We start from the raw sequence: 18,661 nt of genomic DNA on the forward strand, positions 1-18,661 counted from the left end.
TTATAGAAAATGGAAGGAGAAAATTCAAGTCATTTTTTGAAACCTAAATCTCTACACTCAGATATGTCTCACCCAATCCATCCTTCCCTCTAACATGAATGACGGATCATTGCACTGGTTGCAACTTCGGGACGACGGTGTCTTGAACTTAGTCTTCTATCTCGTTTGTGTTACCTTCCTAGATATGTAAAGAAATATCGCTTAATTGAACCATGGTGTTTGGCTACACTTCTTTGAGAGCATCAAGGTGATATTACAAACATTTCTTCGACTTTAGTATCCGATATACTTGCCACACCAAGATAGAATTCAAACATTTCTCATTAACGTAGATGATATTACATATCTTAGTTGACAGATAATTATATATTATTAGATGGAATAAACCTACAAAATTAGAAGGGAATTGCATACCTTCCTCGTCAATGAAACCAGGCCGGCTTATGCCTTTTTAGTTGATTGCCTGACATTATAGGTTGATCTAATGTTTTTTAGCAAATAAATATATATTATTAGATTGAAAAACTAACATAATAGAAGTAACCACATACTCTTAACAAGGGTTTTATCTCAGCTACATTCTCATTGTTGTCCTCCTTCTGCAAAATCTATCAAAATTTTACTAACACTTTGAAGTTCATCCAATTACACATAGAAAGCAATTAAGGAATACCAATACCATATAACCAAATCTTGTAAGTATAAAGATATAAAAGAATAGGGAACATATATAAGAGAATCGGATTGGTACCATAAGAAGATGGTAAGAATTACTGGTCACAACTCCACACCTATATATTCATACAACCACACCTATATAAACTAAACAAAAATCAAGCTGAGTTTTGTTATTCAAAAGAACCCAACTTCTCCAATGGCATAATGATAGATTCCAAAACTTGATGTCTCTCCAAATTTCAGAACCTAGATCAATTGAAAATACAGATTTATTGTAATCTGAAAATGATTTCAATTTAAACATCAAACAGACCTACCAAAACCTAAACTTAAATCTGGAAGTAAAAAAAAAATAGAGAGTTAAAATCATTACCCTAAGCATCTTGAAGTCGGGACAACAGAGTAAAGAGAGGGAACACGAAATCAAACTGACGACCTTTTTTAGACTGATCAGAAAGGAGAGAGACGTAGAAGTCTAAAGGGTAACGGTGAAGGGTACTTCAATGGAATTCAATTCATATTAAATGAGGGGTATTACGTTTCATGGATGGAGAGGATTTGGTGCACAAGGACGTTTTTCTTTGAGTGGGTGAACTTTTTTTCAGGTAGGTGATGAATCAAACGGTTTAGATGTTAGAGCAAACAGACAAACGACCAGATTAAATTAGACTAATTTAACGTGTTTTCATGATCTAAACGTTGATTTGAAACGAACGGCCAGATTTATCTCTGGGTTTGTCTTTGGTTTATCCAAAACTTTGTCCTAGTCAGCACTCGTCATTCTGTTTTATATAATAGAATATAATAGATATCTATATAATAAAACAGGTTGAAAAGTGCTGACTGGGACAAACATTGGAGATAAAGGAGATAAATCCAGCCGTCCGTCCCAGATCAACACTAATGCTCAACCATTAGATCCATCTACTAGCTTCTTGATCAAATTTAAAGTTGATGAATATTAAATGGTGATTATTGCTCATGAAAATGTTATTGATGTCAATAAATGGTGGTTTATTGATAATGTTATTGATGTCAATAAATGGTGGTTTATTGATAATGAATTCCTAGATTATAACCCCCATCTCTCCCCCAAAATTCATATGCACGTTTTAATGATGTGAATAAATGGTGGTTTGTAATATGGAGAGTTGGCTCATAACCTCATATCAAAGACCCTGTTCTCCTTTATGTTCAAAAAACGGCTACTGTTACTCTTCCTCGCCCCTCTCTATCTCTCAACCATTACATCTCATCAATGGAGGAGCATCAATCACACTATTAATCATCATCTCCGCCGTTACTAGCTTCCTTCATCACAGTCCCTGACCTGGTGCGCTGAAATGTATAGGTGTGCAGTTGAGATTTTTCTAGCCGTCCGATCCCAACATTAATGCCTTAATGGTAAGGTTTTTCAGTTTCAATTTCACAAGAACGTACTTCTCCTCTTCCTCTCTCTGCCTCTCTCTAATCAAAGGAGCAAATTTGTAACTGAAATGACTATGTAATGGGAAAATGGAATGTGTCAGTTTTGATTTTTTCTTTCGGATTCTCTCTTTGTAACCCCTTTTTGCTGCGTTTAAGTTTTAGAGACATTTGCAGTGTTTAATCATTGTTTGAACAACTCCTTCAACACACCGATTCCAAAAAACTAATAAGACCTACTTGTTTTTGATAAATTCATTAGTAGTGGTGTTCAATTTCTTGGTATTTGGTGTTTTTCTTGATTCGGTTTGCTGTTTTTGGTATTTTTGTTCTTCCGCTACCAAATCTTCCCCCAAATCCACCAAGGTGAAATTCGACCATTAAGAAGAAATTTTCCCCCAAATCTACCAAATCTTCATTTTTCTGATTAAAATTTTCATTTTACTGTGATTAGGGTTCTGATTTATCTCTCTTCATGTTTCTATTTTGAGGGTTCAGAGGAATCAAGGTGAAGAAAGGTATGGTACTGATCTCTTTAGCTAAACCCTAATCACAGTGAGTGGGAGGTATTTTTTTTTTCAATTCAATTTAAATGTTTATTACTACTTGATTAAGGTTCTGATATACTCTCTATATATCATAATTTTTTTTACTTGGTTAGAAATGTTTAATTGGTTGAAAAGTGTTTGATTAGTTTGGTCTGTCTGTTAAAAATTTATAACCCTAAAGCTATAGCACCTATGGTAGAGACAACTGAAGCCTTCTCATAATCTAAGCGAGTCAAATTTAAGTTTTTTTTGAATATGGATTTCCTCTTTAACTATACTGCCCTAGAAATTTAAGCGGTATGTTTTATATGGTTTTTTGTTTTATACAGAGAATTGAATGAGAAGCAGGTTTCGCTCATAGAGAGTAATGGAATCAGTTGTTCTTTACTACTAGACATCTTGGATATACTACTAACTTGTAACATCTTGCCCTTCTACTTATATTACAGCTGACTTGTGACTTTAATTTCATATTTTCATCTGGTTTTTTCTACTTTCTTCTCTTTTTAATTGCGCTTCAATAAAATTAAGCCTACAATATTTTTTTATTTCAGGACTCTCTGCCGGAAACTTCGTTGCACTCTTTGTTGGATATGTCATCATGGCACACATTCCTGAGATGTATACGCAGAAATATGGTACTCTATACATCATGGCACACATTGCTGATATGTATACGCAGATATCTGGTACTATATCCTCTGCACAAGTAAGCTTCCAAATCTACGTCCCAATATGAGAGATGTGGTAAAGATGCTGGTTGATGTTGACCCTTCTATAGTCATAACTACTGAAAAAATCTGAAGTATTGATAGTTTGTAAGTTTTTCGTGATATGAAAATCGCGTTGCCGATTTTTTTTCATAGTTCAACTTAATTGGAGCGTGTCAATTTCTGGAATTCCGTGATCTTACTTGCAGCCGGGCTTTCTTTTGATATTTGTCTATCAAATAGGAACATCATTTGAGGCAGATAGGTAGGTTTTATTTAGTAGTGCAACGACAATTTCTGTTTCTTATTTATTTCATTTTGCAGTTCAATGTCGTAAGTCTCTTTCTGCAGTTCATTAGATGTATTATGGGACTGACCAACTAAATGTTAATTAATTAATAATGTATGTGTCATATGATGTTCAGTTTGCTTATCCTTCTTCATATCAATTTTAATCAGCAATCCATTGTCGATAACGACAATTGGTTTCTTCTCATCCATTGTCTGCTTTCTAACTCAACCTGTTAAATTTATATGAAGCACTTGATTTGATGCAGGTTGTTGCAACTTTGGGGTTTCCATACAACATCTCGAAGACTCGTTACTCAATGTTTATCAAACAATTGGCTGCTATAGTCTACTTTGCTAAGCATATATTAAAATGAATAGTGAATCAATAATAGGTGCAAGTATGTTCATAAAAGACTAATATTACTTGTATTTCTAATAGTTTGATGCTTTTGGTTGCAGCATGTTCAACCTTTTATTTTTGCACTTCTTTATGTATGGGTGTGCCATTTTGTGGAGAAAAACTTGAATAAACTATTACTTCTTCAAATTGGCTCTTTCCAAAGATCTTACTTACAGACGTACTTCATGATTTGTACAACATCAATTATGTTTTCACCATCTCTCCAAAATGAGGACTTACATGGAAAGTATCATTGTCATCTATTATAGAGATTGATTTTATATTTTCCGTATGTGTTTTGAGTTTTCTGTTTATTGTGATATTTTGGAATGTCAAGTTGGAATCAATTACCAAGTGAGATAAGTTGGTAATTTCATGTTACATCGTTTGGGTAATCTGGAAAGGAAGAAATTGTCCGATCTTCGAATGGAAATCCGTAGATGTTGATCTCTTTGAGTTATTGATTCCCTTATGTGTCATGAAAGTCTTTTTTAAAGAGTGAACTCAAACATCTGTGTTTTTTTTAATGTGGTTTTAGTTCAAAGAGCTGCTGGGGATGCCAAATAACTGATGATGGTCTGTACAGAATATCTTTATCCAAGTGCGTCGGAAACCTCATATCAATATCCTTATGGGGTATGTCTGTTATCACAGATACTGGTGTAGTTCATTTGGTACGTAACGATTTATACTCTTTGTACACAGACATACGTACATATATAGACTTGGGAAAGTTTAAGTGTCAATTTGTTACTGGACTATGTTTTTGCAGGTTTCAAGAGCTACTTCCTTTCAACACTTGAATGTCCGTGGTATATTTATTACCGATGAATCGTTATTCACTATTGCCAACAGCTGCCGTCATTTAAAGGTGAATGAAGTAGTGAAGTGTTCGTGCATAGTGCTTTCAGTTAATCTTATTGTTCACCTCAAGGGTGGAGACATGATTTCTATCGAGGAAGACTGGTTTGAATAGGCTGCTCGAGTGATTAAGTTGACTCTGGAGTCTGGACTATAAACTCCCAAATAACTTTAAGTGGTGTCTTTTTTATTTGTCTGAGTCTGACTTGTCCAAGTCTGAGGTCGTCTGGGTATGACTTGTTTTAGTCCGACTTATTTTATTTTTGACTAAAATCGACCCGAAATCTGACCGAGACAGCCATAGAAACAACAAACAAGGCAGACCCATGAGTCATATTAAATATAGTCTGAATTCAACTTGAGTCAATTTACATTACATATTATGTCAGGCCTTCTAAAGAGAACCAATACTAAGGTATCCTGGTCAAGCCCATCAGTAGTTCAACCTATGATTCACCTGAAAGGATTGGGACGGATTATTTAGTTAAATAACATCGTTTCTTTTTGTCTGTTGCGGACTATTGTTTTATGGAGTTGTCGCCACGTTACTGAGAGTGGGCTTCTCACGCTTGTAAATAATTGCCTTAAGCTCGAATCAATCAATGTTTTGGGGATGAGACTTCCATCAACTAGCTTCATTGGTTTGCTTGCTATCACACCTGCTCTTCAGATAAAACCTAGAAATGAGCATCTAAATGTTGGAATTGGTCCTCTTCCTCCTCTATGGCCAATGCCATGAAGTTGTGAATTTACACTTCTATCACACCATTGAGTTTTGTAAATATCATTTATGTTGTATGTAATCACCTTAGTGAACACTCATTCTCAATGTTTGCTTGACACTGTGAAGTTGGAAATGCTATCTATACTTGTAGGATATAATTATAATAATTTGTTCACCTGTAATAATTGGATACACAAGTCAATCCTACCAGCAAAAGAGATTTCTTTTTCTTTTATTTATAACAAATTTTGTTGAAGGATGGTCATCAAGTATCATCTCATTCATTTCATCAAAAAAAAAGTATCATCTCATTCTTTATATTTTCTCATAATCTTATCCTCATCCGAGTTTCACCGTGCCGGAGGCACGGGTTATACCTAGTCTATTTAACAAAACACAATGTTTTGTGCTGACTGGGACAAGTCGAAAGACAAATCTGACCTTTCGTTGTGACTGGGACAAGTCGAAAGACAAATCTGGCCTTTCGTTGTGAATTTGATATGATCCACACCTTTTGATCTGTTACCCTCCCTAAAAAATACAAATTTATTCACCCACTACAGGCAAGGAAGTAAATTAGACTCTGAATCTTGACTGTATAAAATCCCTGGGCTGGTTCAACATTCAGATTAAAAGGAACATAAACTCCCATTAAATAGGTCATACGTACGAACAATCTCACCGCCAAATCCAACTCCCGTACCGTTCCTCTTCTACCAACCTATCGTCCTTCAACAAAAAAAAAAAACCTAACGCCTCTTCAGTTTTTTTCAGTCATGGTAGTCCGTTTCGTTTCTAGCATTTATATCTGTCTCCTTCATATTAAATTGGTCACACGATTAATCTCACCTAAAATGTAATGGCTGCGCTCTTCTCTTTGGCTTCAGCTCCTCTGCAACTCTTCTTCGCCCAAAAAACCCTAACGCTTCTTTCCCTCATTAATTTATATCTTCAACTTTATTATGCTCATTATCTACTTCGGTATCGATTTCCTTTTGGTAAATAACACATGGAATTTCTGTGTCTATAACCGTTTGCTAGGTTTTGCAATTTGGAATGGATTTCGGTGAAACAAGTATCTCTTATGTAACAGCTTTGAAATTTCGCTCAATTTAGGTAGGTTCCATCTCTATATGCATTTTTCGTTTGTTTGGTTAGTGTGTTTGATTATACAGTATTTATTTGCAGTTAAAATTTCTCTCTACCTCTTACTTTCTGTTGATGAAATGATATTTGGATTTCAGTTTTCTGTCTTCTAGGTGTTGAAGATTTTTAATTTATTATTTCAGAAGTTCTATGGTGATAATTTGCCATGATTTGTTTATACGGGTCTATGGTGATAAATTCTGCCGTTTTGAATCTTTAATTTATTATTTCTGCAGGTTTATGGACTATGGTGATAAGTTACACTATTGAAGTTCATCATATTACTCTGGAATGATGAAGTTTGAAATTTAGTAAGTTTGGAACATGAAGATTTCATCTTTTTAAGCTGCATAAAACGTGTTTGATAAAATTCCTCAATGACTATGTATATATTGGTGCATACATGAATTACTCATTTTTTCGTTTACTGTCTAATGACATTAAGGTCGATGAACGTCTAAATTCGGGGAAAAGGGATTATGGGTACGTTTCTTTTTCTTAATGTAGTTTTACTTTCTTTTTTGCAGTTTCTTTTGATCGATTGTGAAACTTAGGGGTGACTTCTTTTTTTTATTTAGCATCTTGGTTCCCTTCTCATCAACTTTGTCCTAGCAACTTTTGTTTATTTACAATTGTTTGAAAGACTTTTGGGTTTTGATAGTAAATGACTTGTGTTTATTTGTCTATAATTGTTTTTGTTTCAAGGTTGTTGTCTGCCTGCTCATTTCTAGTGATCCTAGTTTTGTTCTTCGTTTTTCTTTTATTAAAGCTAATTCATATGGTACAAGGGCTGCTTCGAGTCTGACATGAAGCTAGGAACTATGCTTGGTTCCTACTGGGTAAGGGTTTTACCTTCAAACACAACATTGCACCAATTACTCTCACAATTTTTAACGTAGGGTGAGATCCTTATGACAATTTTTCTTAAAAATATGAAAGACCAATGTCCACGAGGACTATTATTACACAGATGTAAATAAGAAGGAAGTTTTAAAGTTTATTTGTTACTATGTTAGTCGTTTTATGTGTCTAACACTCTAACTACTTCCTCTTACTCGTCTAGATTACTCAAGCTGATGTGAATCTATTTTTTTGATCAATCTGTGGAGAGGTTCGCAGTTTTTTGTTTGTAGAAGTATGGAGGTTTTGTTTGATGTTTTCTTTTACTATAGTTACCGGATTTCTGCGAAGCGATGGAGGATATATATTTTGTGGTGTAGCTAGGTTTACCCTCTGGAATTGCTTAAAGACTATCACCATTTCACTCGTATTGCTTTCTTTGATTTCGTAATGGTGAGTTCTAAATATTTTATTTTTTTTAACTTTCACCTACAATTATAACTTTAAGTGCATTGAAGTGCGGAAGTTGCTAGGTGAACAAAAATATTTAGGAAATGAAGTATGAGGATTTCTTAGTTGATGTATATTCTAGCGATAAATATAGGGTTTTGTGTATCCTATACACTAACTAGTGTTGTAAGCGGAATCTCAAACATCTCATGTTTAACACTAGATTGCCCAGGATCGACATGCATAAACTAATCAATGAACTAGAGAGGGATAAATACCTTAACGCGTTTTTCCCTCGAACCATTCCAATCGCATGCAAAGATCGAGAGCTCCAACTGTAGCTCCTCTACTTGAGACACCGAGTGAATAGACTTGATCTCCCTTCCTTTCAGACTGCTAGGACTTACTAGAAGGTTGAGAAGAACTCTTCTTCTTGACTAGATTGATAGAATGAGAACTTTTTCTCTATATTCCTCTCTCTCCAATAGCTGTATATTCAGAGAGAGAGAGAGCTGTATATTTTTCCTTAGAGAAAAATCCACACCTTTTCTGTTCTCAACTGACCCAATGTATAGACAAACCCTAATTAGAATCTCATTCAGATTAGGTTTTATATTTTCTGGGTCACAGAAAAGATAATTACCAAAATACCCTTTTTGGGGTATTTTGATAATCCCCTTAAGTGTGGCCGGCCAGGGCAGCCAACCATGGGCCTTATATGGCCGGCCCACTTACTCTGGTCGGCCATCTCATGGCCGGCCCAAAGAGCCTTCCTTCTATCTTGTCCCGAATCTCCATTCGGACCCTTTCGACCTTTCCAGTTGAATCCCATCCAACTTTAGCCAGTTCCCGTCTAGTCAATTCTCTCCGATCAAGCTACCACTCTTATGTGTAACCCGTTGTAGGATCCGGTCTATGTTAGCTGCGAATCAACTCCTTGATCCGACGATGGTAGTTGGCTTCTAGCAAAGCATTACGACCCCTAATTGGACCGGACTGGATGATCTTCACGTGTGGTCATCGTTATCCTAACTGACAAATTGATCGCATTGCCACCTTGGTCGAAGGACACTCCTTCGGAAGGACATCTCCTTCAGACCGAACGGATAAATCCTTCAGTCTCCCACTTGTACTTAGAACAAGTGCAATGCTCGATTGCCATGTCGCTTAGTATCTCATCTGATACGTCACTCCGTTCAGACTTTCTTGATCCAGAGAACAACTGTCAATTCAAATGATTAACTCTTAATCCATTTGAGTGTGGCCACACAATTCAAATGATTAACTCTTTGAATGTAGGTCGGTCTTATTTTAAGCAACAAGAACCATGGGTACAGGGTAATTTCTTCTAAACACTTCGAGGCTGACATTTTTAGACGAAACGATCAATCAAGAGCAAATAAAACTATCTGTTATGCTGAATATCTACGTAATCAAGTTGTAAATTTAAAGTGTAATTAGTAATTATTCGTTCTATTTTGTAGAAGAATATATATGATTGAGGAGAACATTTTGAAAATTATATAAGCTTGGTTATTCACTAAATTATTAAACAGTAACTGAAGCTCCTCTCTACCTCTTCACTGTCTCTGTAGCTTTGCAAATACATAGAATTTATGATTGTAGGGTTTCTAAAACCAATCTAATTTTCTTCTTTTCTCTTACAATTAATAATTTCTTCACACTAACTGATTACCACAATATCTCATCGAAAAGAACTGATTACTACAAAATAAAACGTTTTTAGGGTCAAATAAAATCATCACCCTATTTTGATATACTCATTTCCATGTTTGTAAAACTAGATAATAATTTTATGGTTTTCGGGAAAGTGTAGTGTTCAAACAACCTTACATAGCATTTGTGTTTTTGGATTTTGCACTAAAATTTTACCGTGCCGTAGGCACGGGCTATTACTAGTATATATATATATAGGTACTCTGTGAGCAATACTGACCTTGGCGGCGTTATTCCTCCATGTTTACGGTGTGGTCGAAGTTAGTGATTTTTCCGGTGCTTGGAAGGGTGGGAACCACTGCTGGCCGTCGACAGTGTCGAGCTGAATTGGCGTAACATTCCCTGGCCGTCGCTTGATCTCCTTTTATGGTTCCCACCAGGTTCGTTCCCGGAATTGGGAATTTCAGGGTTAGGTGGTTCAGAGAGATCACAACTCGTGATTCCATCAAGAAGTTCCTTCCCAGGATAATGTTGTATGCGTGTAGTTCGTCGATCATCACGAACTCCATCATTAGTGCTCGGCTGGTCGTTCCCTCTCCAACGAGTATGGGTAAAGTGACCTTTCCCCCAGCTCGTAGTCGATCTCCGCCGAAACCTGTCAAGTAATGATCATAAGTCTCGGTCTGATGTGTTCTCACCTGGAGTTTTTAGAGGCATGCCCGGCTTATGATCTCTGTGGAGCTTCCCGTGTCAACTAGGATACGCCCTATTCTTTGATTGGCAACCAGCACTGTTATCACTAGGGGGTCTGCGTGAGGCGTGATTACTCCCCTCAGGTCATCATTAGTGAATATTATCGGAGGTGTGGCTTGGTCTCGTACTGTCCTGACCTCTGGATTTTTGCCTCGTCGTTTGTTGCTTCTGTCCTCTGCATGAGTTGGCCCTCCAGCTATGACGTTGACACTTTCTCCGCCCTCAGATTCGGATTCCGTTTCCGCCTCGATGAATATTTCCACCAGAGTTTTTGATATTTCGCCGAGCTCTTTTGCCAGTACTGTCAAGCGCCTAATTGTTGTTACTGCTAGGGTCGTGTCTCGAGCTCCCTGGCTATCAGTCTGGCTTTTTTGACTTAAGTTGGCGGCCCTTTCGTCGGAGGGCTTTCCGAACGCGTCGGGGAGAGCTTGGGTGAGATTAGTAAAGTTTCTTGTTTCTGAGAGAGATCCTATTCCTGAGAATGTCGGCCCCCTCAGGTCGTCTGCTGTTCTAGGATTTTTACCCAGCAAGGATTTCAACCTAGCTTCTGTTACATCTAGGTCGCTCTGAAGTTTCGTCATTCTCTCTTCTTGTTTCCTTCTTTCAACCTTAAGCCGCTCGAGGGCTGCTGAGATCATTATGAAGTATAAAGATCCTTCTCGGTTCTCACCGGGTGTTCATTTTTCTACTGGCATTTCTGCCTGAAGGTCTTTTAGGAAAAGATGATTAGTTCTGAAGAAGTATTGAGTAGGATTCGAGTTACCGAATGTGGTGATTTGCTGGAGAGATCACCTCCTTCTAGCGCCAAATGCTGATGTCGAAAATTGGCTCCCGGTTAAATCAGCATGAAAAAGGAAGTTGAAGCATGAAAACCTCTGTTATGATGGAATATTCTGTTTGGAGAGGTAAGATTCCTCTGTTCAACTCTGCTTCTCTGCTCTGCTCTGCTCCGCTCCTTTGCTCCGCTTCTCTCCTCCCTACTTTTTGCTCCAGCTCCTGACTCCTTGCTCCAGCTCCTGATTCCTTGCTCCTATTCGTCCATTCCTCACTCCTGTTCGTCTGTTCCTGAGGGGAGAAAACCTGCAAAGGGTTCGAAAACCGCTCCGACGCTATAGCCAGTCAGGGTGCTCTTTGCAGTAAAAGAATGAATATTGATTGATCCTTTTGGGGGGCGAGTTATGAGAACTCTGAGTTTTGGGTGATCTTTTTGGGTAAAGAGATCATGTCTTAGAGAAAGAGTTTTATTCCCTCTGGAGGTCGTGTCCTTTGAAGGACGATGTGGGGGGCCTTTCATAGGCGAAGGTAGGCCGACTGTCCTTAGTGGCGGTGGTGAGGCGGTGGCCGACCGTAATAAAAGTTACCTTTTTTGCCTATTTAGGTTTTCTCTTCGAGTCTATCCCGGATCTCTGATAAGTGAAAGTTCCTAAGTTCAAGGATACTTCGTTGATATCTTGTCGGAGTGATAGGCTCTAAAGGAGAATTTCCTCCTTTTGATACGTGGAGTGCAACCGGGCTTAAACACTTCAAGATGTGTAACCGACTAAGATCTTTCTGGAAAGTCCAGGATTAAGTCATTAGGTTGCGCATCGTTGATATCTTCCTAGTTCTGGGCATAACATATGGGCCGAACCTGTGGAGACCCCCCTTATTCCTTTAGAGATCCTAAGGCTGATCTATCCATGCCAAGGGCGTTTTGTGCAGAACTGGTTTCTTCTTGCCGACCTCCCAGTTGTGGGAATGTGTAGTGGACCATAAGGGGTTTTAGCTATCCTGCTGCCTCAAGTCGAGCTATTCCGAGTGACTTCTGGTCTGATCTTTGACTCTTCAGACGTTAGTCAATGTCTAGACATTTTATGCATCAACAGTATTAGTCCAACAGGGTCTGCTGAAGACGTTCAATGGGAAGGCTGCACTCGCTGAATCACTTTCAGAATCAGAGAAGGAAGATCTCATGGAGAGAGCTTATGGTCAGATTCTACTCTGTTTGAGCAATGAGGTCTTGCAAGAAGTAGCGGCAGAAACTACAGCCGATGGGCTATGGAGTAAGCTGGAGATAAGGTATATGACGAAATCTCTAACTAATCGTTTGTATCTAAAGAAGAAATTATTTAGTTTACAGATGTTAGAAGGGAAATCATTGAAAGACCATATGGATGAACTCAACCGAGTATTCTTAGATTTGGCAAACATAAATGTTAAATTCGAAGAAGAAGATAAGACCGTACTATTGCTTGCATCCCTGCGACCATCATATGAGAGCTTTGTTGATTCTTTTATGTCTGGAAAAACAACTACAACCTTTGAGGATGTTAAAGAAGCATTGAATTCGAAGGAGTTGAGACAGAGGTCAATGGAAGAAAGCAGCTCAGGTGATGGTTTGGTGGTAAGGGGAAGGTGGCAGAATGTGGTCGATGGGAAGGGTCGTTCACGGTCTAAATCGAAACCTAAAAGGTACAGATGCTTTAACATTAAGAAGGAGGGGCACTTCAAAAGGAATTGTCCTGAGCTTAGGAAGAAGCCAGCAGAGGCATCAGTCATCGAAGAAGATGATGGTAGTGTCTTGGCAATCACTAAAGAATCTGATGAAGCTATAGTTCTGGCGATCAATGCCTGCTTTGCAGAAGATAGGTGGATTTTGGATACTGGTTTTACATATCATGTATGTCCTCATAAGGAATGGTTTTCTACTTACACAGTCATTAATGGCGGTAAGGTGTTAATGGGAAACGACGCTCCTTGTAAGGTGGTTGGAATTGGTACTGTTCAGATCAAGATGCACGATGGTGTTGTGAGGACTATAACAGACATCAGAGATGTTCTAGATTTGAAGAGGAATCTAATCTCTTTGGGAACTCTGGATGATAATGGTTGCAAATATGGTGGTGTTCTTCGGAAATCTAAGAGGAGTCTTACAGTTATGAAGGGGTTGAAAAAGAATGGTCTATATGTGCTACAGGGTAACACTGTTACCGGATCTGTAACGGTATCATCATCCGACAAGGAAGTTGAGACTACCAAGCTATGGCATGTGCGGTTAGGGCATATGAATGAAAGGGGGATGGCTATAATGAGCAAGCAAGGTTTACTCTGTGGGCAGAAGTTTGGAAAACTGGAATTCTGTGAACATTGTGTCTTCGGGAAGCAATGTCGGGTAAAGTTTAGTACAGCGATTCATAATACCAAAGGAACTCTGGATTACATCCATTCAGATCTTTGGGGTCCCTCTCGGGTCAGCTCACATAGTGCGGGTAGATACATGTTAACCTTGATAGATGATTTTTCCAGGAAAGTATGGGTCTACATACTGAAACGCAAAGATGAGGCATTCGTCAAGTTCAAGCAGTGGAAGACCTTGATCGAGAAGCAGACTGGAAAATCGATCAAACGCTTGAGGACTGACAATGGCATGGGATTTTGCGGAAACGAGTTTAATAGGTTCTGTGTAGACGAAGGGATAGTGAGACACCATACGGTCAGAAAGACTCCACAACAAAGTGGGGTGGCGGGATGTATGAACAAAACTCTATTGGAACGAGCTCGTTGTATGCTTTCGAATGCAGGGCTGCCGGAGGTGTTCTGGGCTGAAGCAGTGAACACGACAGCGTATCTGGTAAATATTTCACCCTGTACATTTATTGAGTGTAAAACTCCTAATGAGGTGTGGTCTGGTTATCTTGGTAATTATGAGAACTTGAAGATCTTTGGTTGTTCGGCTTATGCACACGTTAAAGAAGGTAAACTTGATCCGAGGGCTAAGAAAATGTGTATTTCTTGGGTATGAGCCTGAAGTTAAGGGTTATCGGTTGTGGAATCTAGATGGAAAATCGAAGAAGTTTCGCATAAGTAGATGTTACTTTTGATGAGTTAGCCATGGTAACTCAGAAGGTAATGCCTGTAGATACTCGGGAGGGTGTTAGTAAACAGGTGGAGCAGGAAGATCATAGGGAGCAGGTGGAGTTTGAGATAGACACTCCGAAGAGGTTCGGCCTCAGGTAGATGAGCAAGATGAGGAAGCTGAACCAGAGCTGGTTCAGTACAGTGTTGCGAGGAACATGGGTAGGAGAGACATCTGGGTACCGGAAAAGTATGGGATGGCCGATATGGTTGCATTTGCACTTAGTGTGGGAGAAAGCGTATATGGAGGTGAGCCATGCACCTATGAAGAAGCTATGAAGAGCGATGATTCACGGCAGTGGTCTCTTGCCATGAATGAAGAGATTGAGTCTCTTCGGAAGAACCAGGTCTGGGAATTAGCCAAGCTGCCTAAGGGTCAGAAGATTGTTGGTAGCAAATGGGTTTTCAAGAAGAAGGAAGGAATCCCAGGGGTGGAAGATGCACTTTACAAAACACGGTTAGTAGCTAAGGGGTTGACACAGCGAGAAGGTATAGAATTCAATGAGGTATTTTCTCCTATTGTTAAACATAGCTCTATTAGAGTGATACTTTCTATGGTTGCTTTGTATGATATGGAGTTGGAGCAGCTTGATGTTAAGACTGCGTTCTTACATGGAAAGCTAGAGGAACAAATCTATATGCGTCAGCCAGAGGGGTTTGAGATTCTTCGGAAAGAAGACCAGGTTTGTTTGCAGAACAAGTCTTTCTATGGACTGAAACAGTCTCCTTGGCAGTGGTATAAGCGTTTTGACACGTTTATGGTTAAAAACGACTATGACAGAAGTAGGTATGATAGTTGTGTGTACCACAGGAAACTATCACATGGTTCTCATGTGTATCTACTCCTGTATGTGGATGACATGCTGATAGCTTGCAAGGATATGTCGGAAATCCACATGTTAAAGGGTCAGTTAAAGGGTGAGTTTGAGATGAAAGACTTGGGTGCCTCAAGGAAGATATTGGGTATGGAGATACGGAGAGACAGATCTGCTGGGAAACTGCTATTGTCTCAGAAAACATACATCGAGAAGGTGTTGGAAAGTTTTGGTATGACTGAGGCAAAACCTGTCAGTACTCCATTGGTAACACGCTTCAAGCTTTCGGGGGAACTGTCACCAAGAACTGATGACGAGACGGAGTACATATCGCGGGTGCCTTATGCAAATGCAGTAGGTAGCATTATGTATGCTATGGTGTGCACAAGGCCTGATATTTCACATACTGTTTGTGTAGTAAGCAGATAGATGGGCAGACCTGGGAAAGGTCATTGGCAGGCTGTGAAATAGATACTGCGGTATCTGGGAGGAACTGCGGAGCTTGGTTTTGTTTACGACAGAAGGGCTGACATTTCTGGTTCGGTAGTTGGATTTGTAGATTCAGATTTTTCGGGGGATTTTGATAAGAAGAGGTCGCTGACGTGCTATACGTTCACACTCTGCGGGAGTGCCATTAGTTGGAGAGCAGTGCTGCAGTCGGTGGTAGCGCTGTCTACAACGGAAGCAAAATACATGGCAGCTACAGAGGCGATGAAGGAGGCACTATGGCTGAGTGGTTTAGTTCGGGATTTGGGCCTGAAGGAGGAGGTGATAGAGGTCTAGTGCGACAACCAGAGTGCTATTCATTTGACCAAAAATCATATGTACCACGAGAGAACTAAACACATTGACGTCAGGTATCACTTTATCAAGGACGTGATTGAACAAGGGAAGATCACAATGAAGAAGGTTTCTACAGCGGAGAATCCAACGGATATGCTGATCAAGGCAGTTACAACTTTCAAGTTTCAAGTTTAAGCATTGCTTAGACTTGATTGGGTTTTCTAGATGTTAGCCCTAGCAGGGCTGGAGCGACAATGGCTCAGAGGCGCTGAGCTATGATGGTGGCAGATTTAAGTCAAGAGGGGCATATTCAAGTCAAGGTGGAGAATTGTTAGAAGTGACTCGAATATGGATTGGTATCGAACCCGGTTTACGACCCGCCGACCCGCTTACAAGGTCTCGGCGTCGAATTTTGGACCCATTAGCGAAGCTGATTACTGAGACAGAGCTGGTATGCGAAGCAGTGCTGTGAGGCAGAGCTGGACTCCGAGACAGAGCTGGGATGCAGAAGCTAGGCTTATGTCCGTGATTAGTGTTATCCGTGTATAATGTCGGTTGTTGAGAGAGTCGGTTGTTGAGAGAGTCGAAAGTTGAGAGTCGGTTGTTGAGAGTCGGTTGTAGAGAGACGGTGAGGCGGTGGGATTAGGGTTTAGTGGCTATATAAACTAAACCCTAAGGAGATATCAGCAAGCACAATCTCACGAATCTCTTGTGTAAACTTGTTTGCTTATCATAGTGGAAATCATCGCGCCGTTGTCGCCGTGGAGTAGGTCTCACAAACCGAACCACGTAAATCTTTGTGTTCTATTCTTGATTGTTCTTTACTATTCCTCTTGCTTGTCTTGGATTACTCGTATTGTTTACATCAACCCCGATTGGGCACGACAAACTCTCTAGCGACTGAGACTATTTCAAATTGTTGTTCAAAATCCCTTAAGGTCAAAAGTAATCTCAAAGGTTCAGAAGATAAAGGTTATTTCTGAATAGATAAAAGTCCTGCGCAGAAACGGAAACTGACTCTAGATTTTGGCTAGAAGCCAAAATCATCATGGAATCCGTATCTCGTCAAGACATGTAGCTTGATAACTTAAGTCAACGGAAGACCTAAATTAGTTTTCCAGAGTAGAAAACTGAGAAGGATGGAAACATTCGAGTTTCCCGAAACTAGACAAGAGGAATGAAATTCTTCCAGTCCAGTTATTTCCATACGCATGCTTCAGGAATCCATCGACGTATTATAGCACGCAAGAGTCGGAATCTTCGATTCATAAAGTTAATCAAAGTAGTTTTGATTCCTGAGGAATGAAGAAATTCTTGAATCACGAAATTTCAAGAAGGTAAGTGGGAGTAACAAACCTTCCGGGTCCGTATGCAGAGTACATACAAAAGATTGAGTACAACATAAGATGTTGTATAACAGTAACGAACACTGACTCAATAAAATGACCACACACAAGGATAAAATGCCATTTTGGGCATCTAAGATCTATAAGCATAGATCAAAAAGATGATAGGATCAGAAAGACTCAGTACGCTGAGACGCTTGAGATCCAAAATCGAAAATCTGAGACTCGGAAAAGTCTAATAGAATTTTGACCCAAAAACTCATGGCAAAGAGCGTTGCAAGTCTCGGAGTCTAAAAGACACCGGTGAGCAAGCACGCAGGAGAGAGACATTTACATTCGAAAACATAAAGTCAATCATGTTGGACATGATTAGCATTTAAACATCCAAATTCGGGTAGGAAAACCGAAACACTACTTAGAAACATCCTAGAAGGCTAAAGGATGAAGTAGTACAAAAGTTGAAACAAGTCATCGTAGCAAAATTCCAGACATGGAAAGAAAGTAGGCTAAAAGTATTTAAGTCGGGAACTGTATCAAATACTACATAAAGAATTAAAGCCTTAATACTAGTAAAGAGTTACTAGCAATTATCAAAGTTGAAGGAACCAACCTTCAAATTAATTGATAATTAGCAAAGTTTAAACGGACTACATCCGTAGTCAAACTAAACTGTCACCTAAGACAAAGTATGAGAGTCGTACACAAGTCTAAGGCGTAAGGTATATTTTTGAATAAACCTTGACAAGTAAAATTGAGTGGGTAAAAGGAGTTTTACGGAAGAGGCTCAAATTTACGAACTCTCGTTATCAGAAATAAACTAATTATTTCACCGTCGTCTAAATTTGGTTTAGTATTTAAACGACAATCGACAATAAAACATTCCGAATAGGTTTGTCAGATACGTGATCTGGTGAATGAAACCCTATTAAGTGAACTTGGAATATTTATGATCATCTCCCTGCCTCCAGGTCGTTAGATGGACAACAACGACTAAAGAAAACTAGCACGTAAGGTCGATGGGATAGCGCAGTTTCATGGGCTATAGGAATAGTGTATTCGATTCGACTACGTGGGTGTGTAAAAGGGTTTATACACTGGATAACCCTCAAATGGGAAGTACATCACTTGTGATGAATGCCAATACTTCTCATAAAGACAAGATTAGAAGATTCCTCAAAACATGAGTGCTCCACTCATCTTATGTAAGGAATGTCCGACTTTGGTTCCCTTAAACGCCGCGCCGTAAAAGGAGGTTATAAAGACAGATACTGGGAAGGACAGGATAGACATGAAGTTAGGTGGGAGCGTAAGAATGGATTG

General features: G+C 39.2%; 1 protein-coding gene and 1 long non-coding RNA gene across 14 annotated transcripts; both read left to right on the forward strand.

The window, feature by feature from the left end:
- Positions 1 to 1,969: 1,969 nt before the first annotated feature.
- On the forward strand, positions 1,970 to 5,842 carry LOC147557615 (F-box protein At5g67140-like). Of its 9 annotated transcripts, none has more exons than XR_015234082.1 (7): positions 1,970 to 2,621; positions 2,981 to 3,069; positions 3,206 to 3,626; positions 3,919 to 4,050; positions 4,112 to 4,726; positions 4,825 to 4,923; positions 5,303 to 5,842. XR_015234082.1 is itself a non-coding variant. In XM_086658428.1 (7 exons), the coding sequence occupies exons 4-7, from the start codon at positions 4,238 to 4,240 to the stop codon at positions 5,309 to 5,311; spliced, it is 306 nt and encodes a 101-aa protein (XP_086514554.1). In that variant the 5' UTR covers positions 1,970 to 2,621; positions 2,981 to 3,069; positions 3,206 to 3,626; positions 3,919 to 4,237; the 3' UTR covers positions 5,312 to 5,842. The 9 variants fall into 9 exon arrangements, 1 of the variants encoding a protein (XP_086514554.1); XR_015234083.1 differs by having other exon boundaries at positions 4,591 to 4,726; XR_015234085.1 differs by having other exon boundaries at positions 3,919 to 4,044; positions 4,591 to 4,726.
- Positions 5,843 to 6,299: 457 nt separating this feature from the next.
- LOC147557616 (uncharacterized) lies at positions 6,300 to 9,618 on the forward strand. 5 transcript variants are annotated; one of them, XR_015234089.1, is made up of 6 exons: positions 6,318 to 6,753; positions 7,020 to 7,094; positions 7,229 to 7,266; positions 7,489 to 7,622; positions 7,956 to 8,076; positions 9,373 to 9,618. It is a non-coding gene; the product is annotated as an uncharacterized LOC147557616 (long non-coding RNA). The 5 variants fall into 5 exon arrangements; XR_015234090.1 differs by lacking the exon at positions 7,229 to 7,266 and having other exon boundaries at positions 6,300 to 6,753; XR_015234092.1 differs by lacking the exons at positions 7,229 to 7,266; positions 7,489 to 7,622 and having other exon boundaries at positions 6,300 to 6,753; positions 7,903 to 8,076.
- Positions 9,619 to 18,661: the final 9,043 nt, after the last annotated feature.

The sequence above is a fragment of the Eschscholzia californica genome, unplaced genomic scaffold, assembly GCF_041429995.1.
Source record: "Eschscholzia californica isolate CP2 unplaced genomic scaffold, dmEscCali1.0.p SCAF_2, whole genome shotgun sequence".
Classification (NCBI taxonomy): domain Eukaryota; kingdom Viridiplantae; phylum Streptophyta; class Magnoliopsida; order Ranunculales; family Papaveraceae; genus Eschscholzia; species Eschscholzia californica.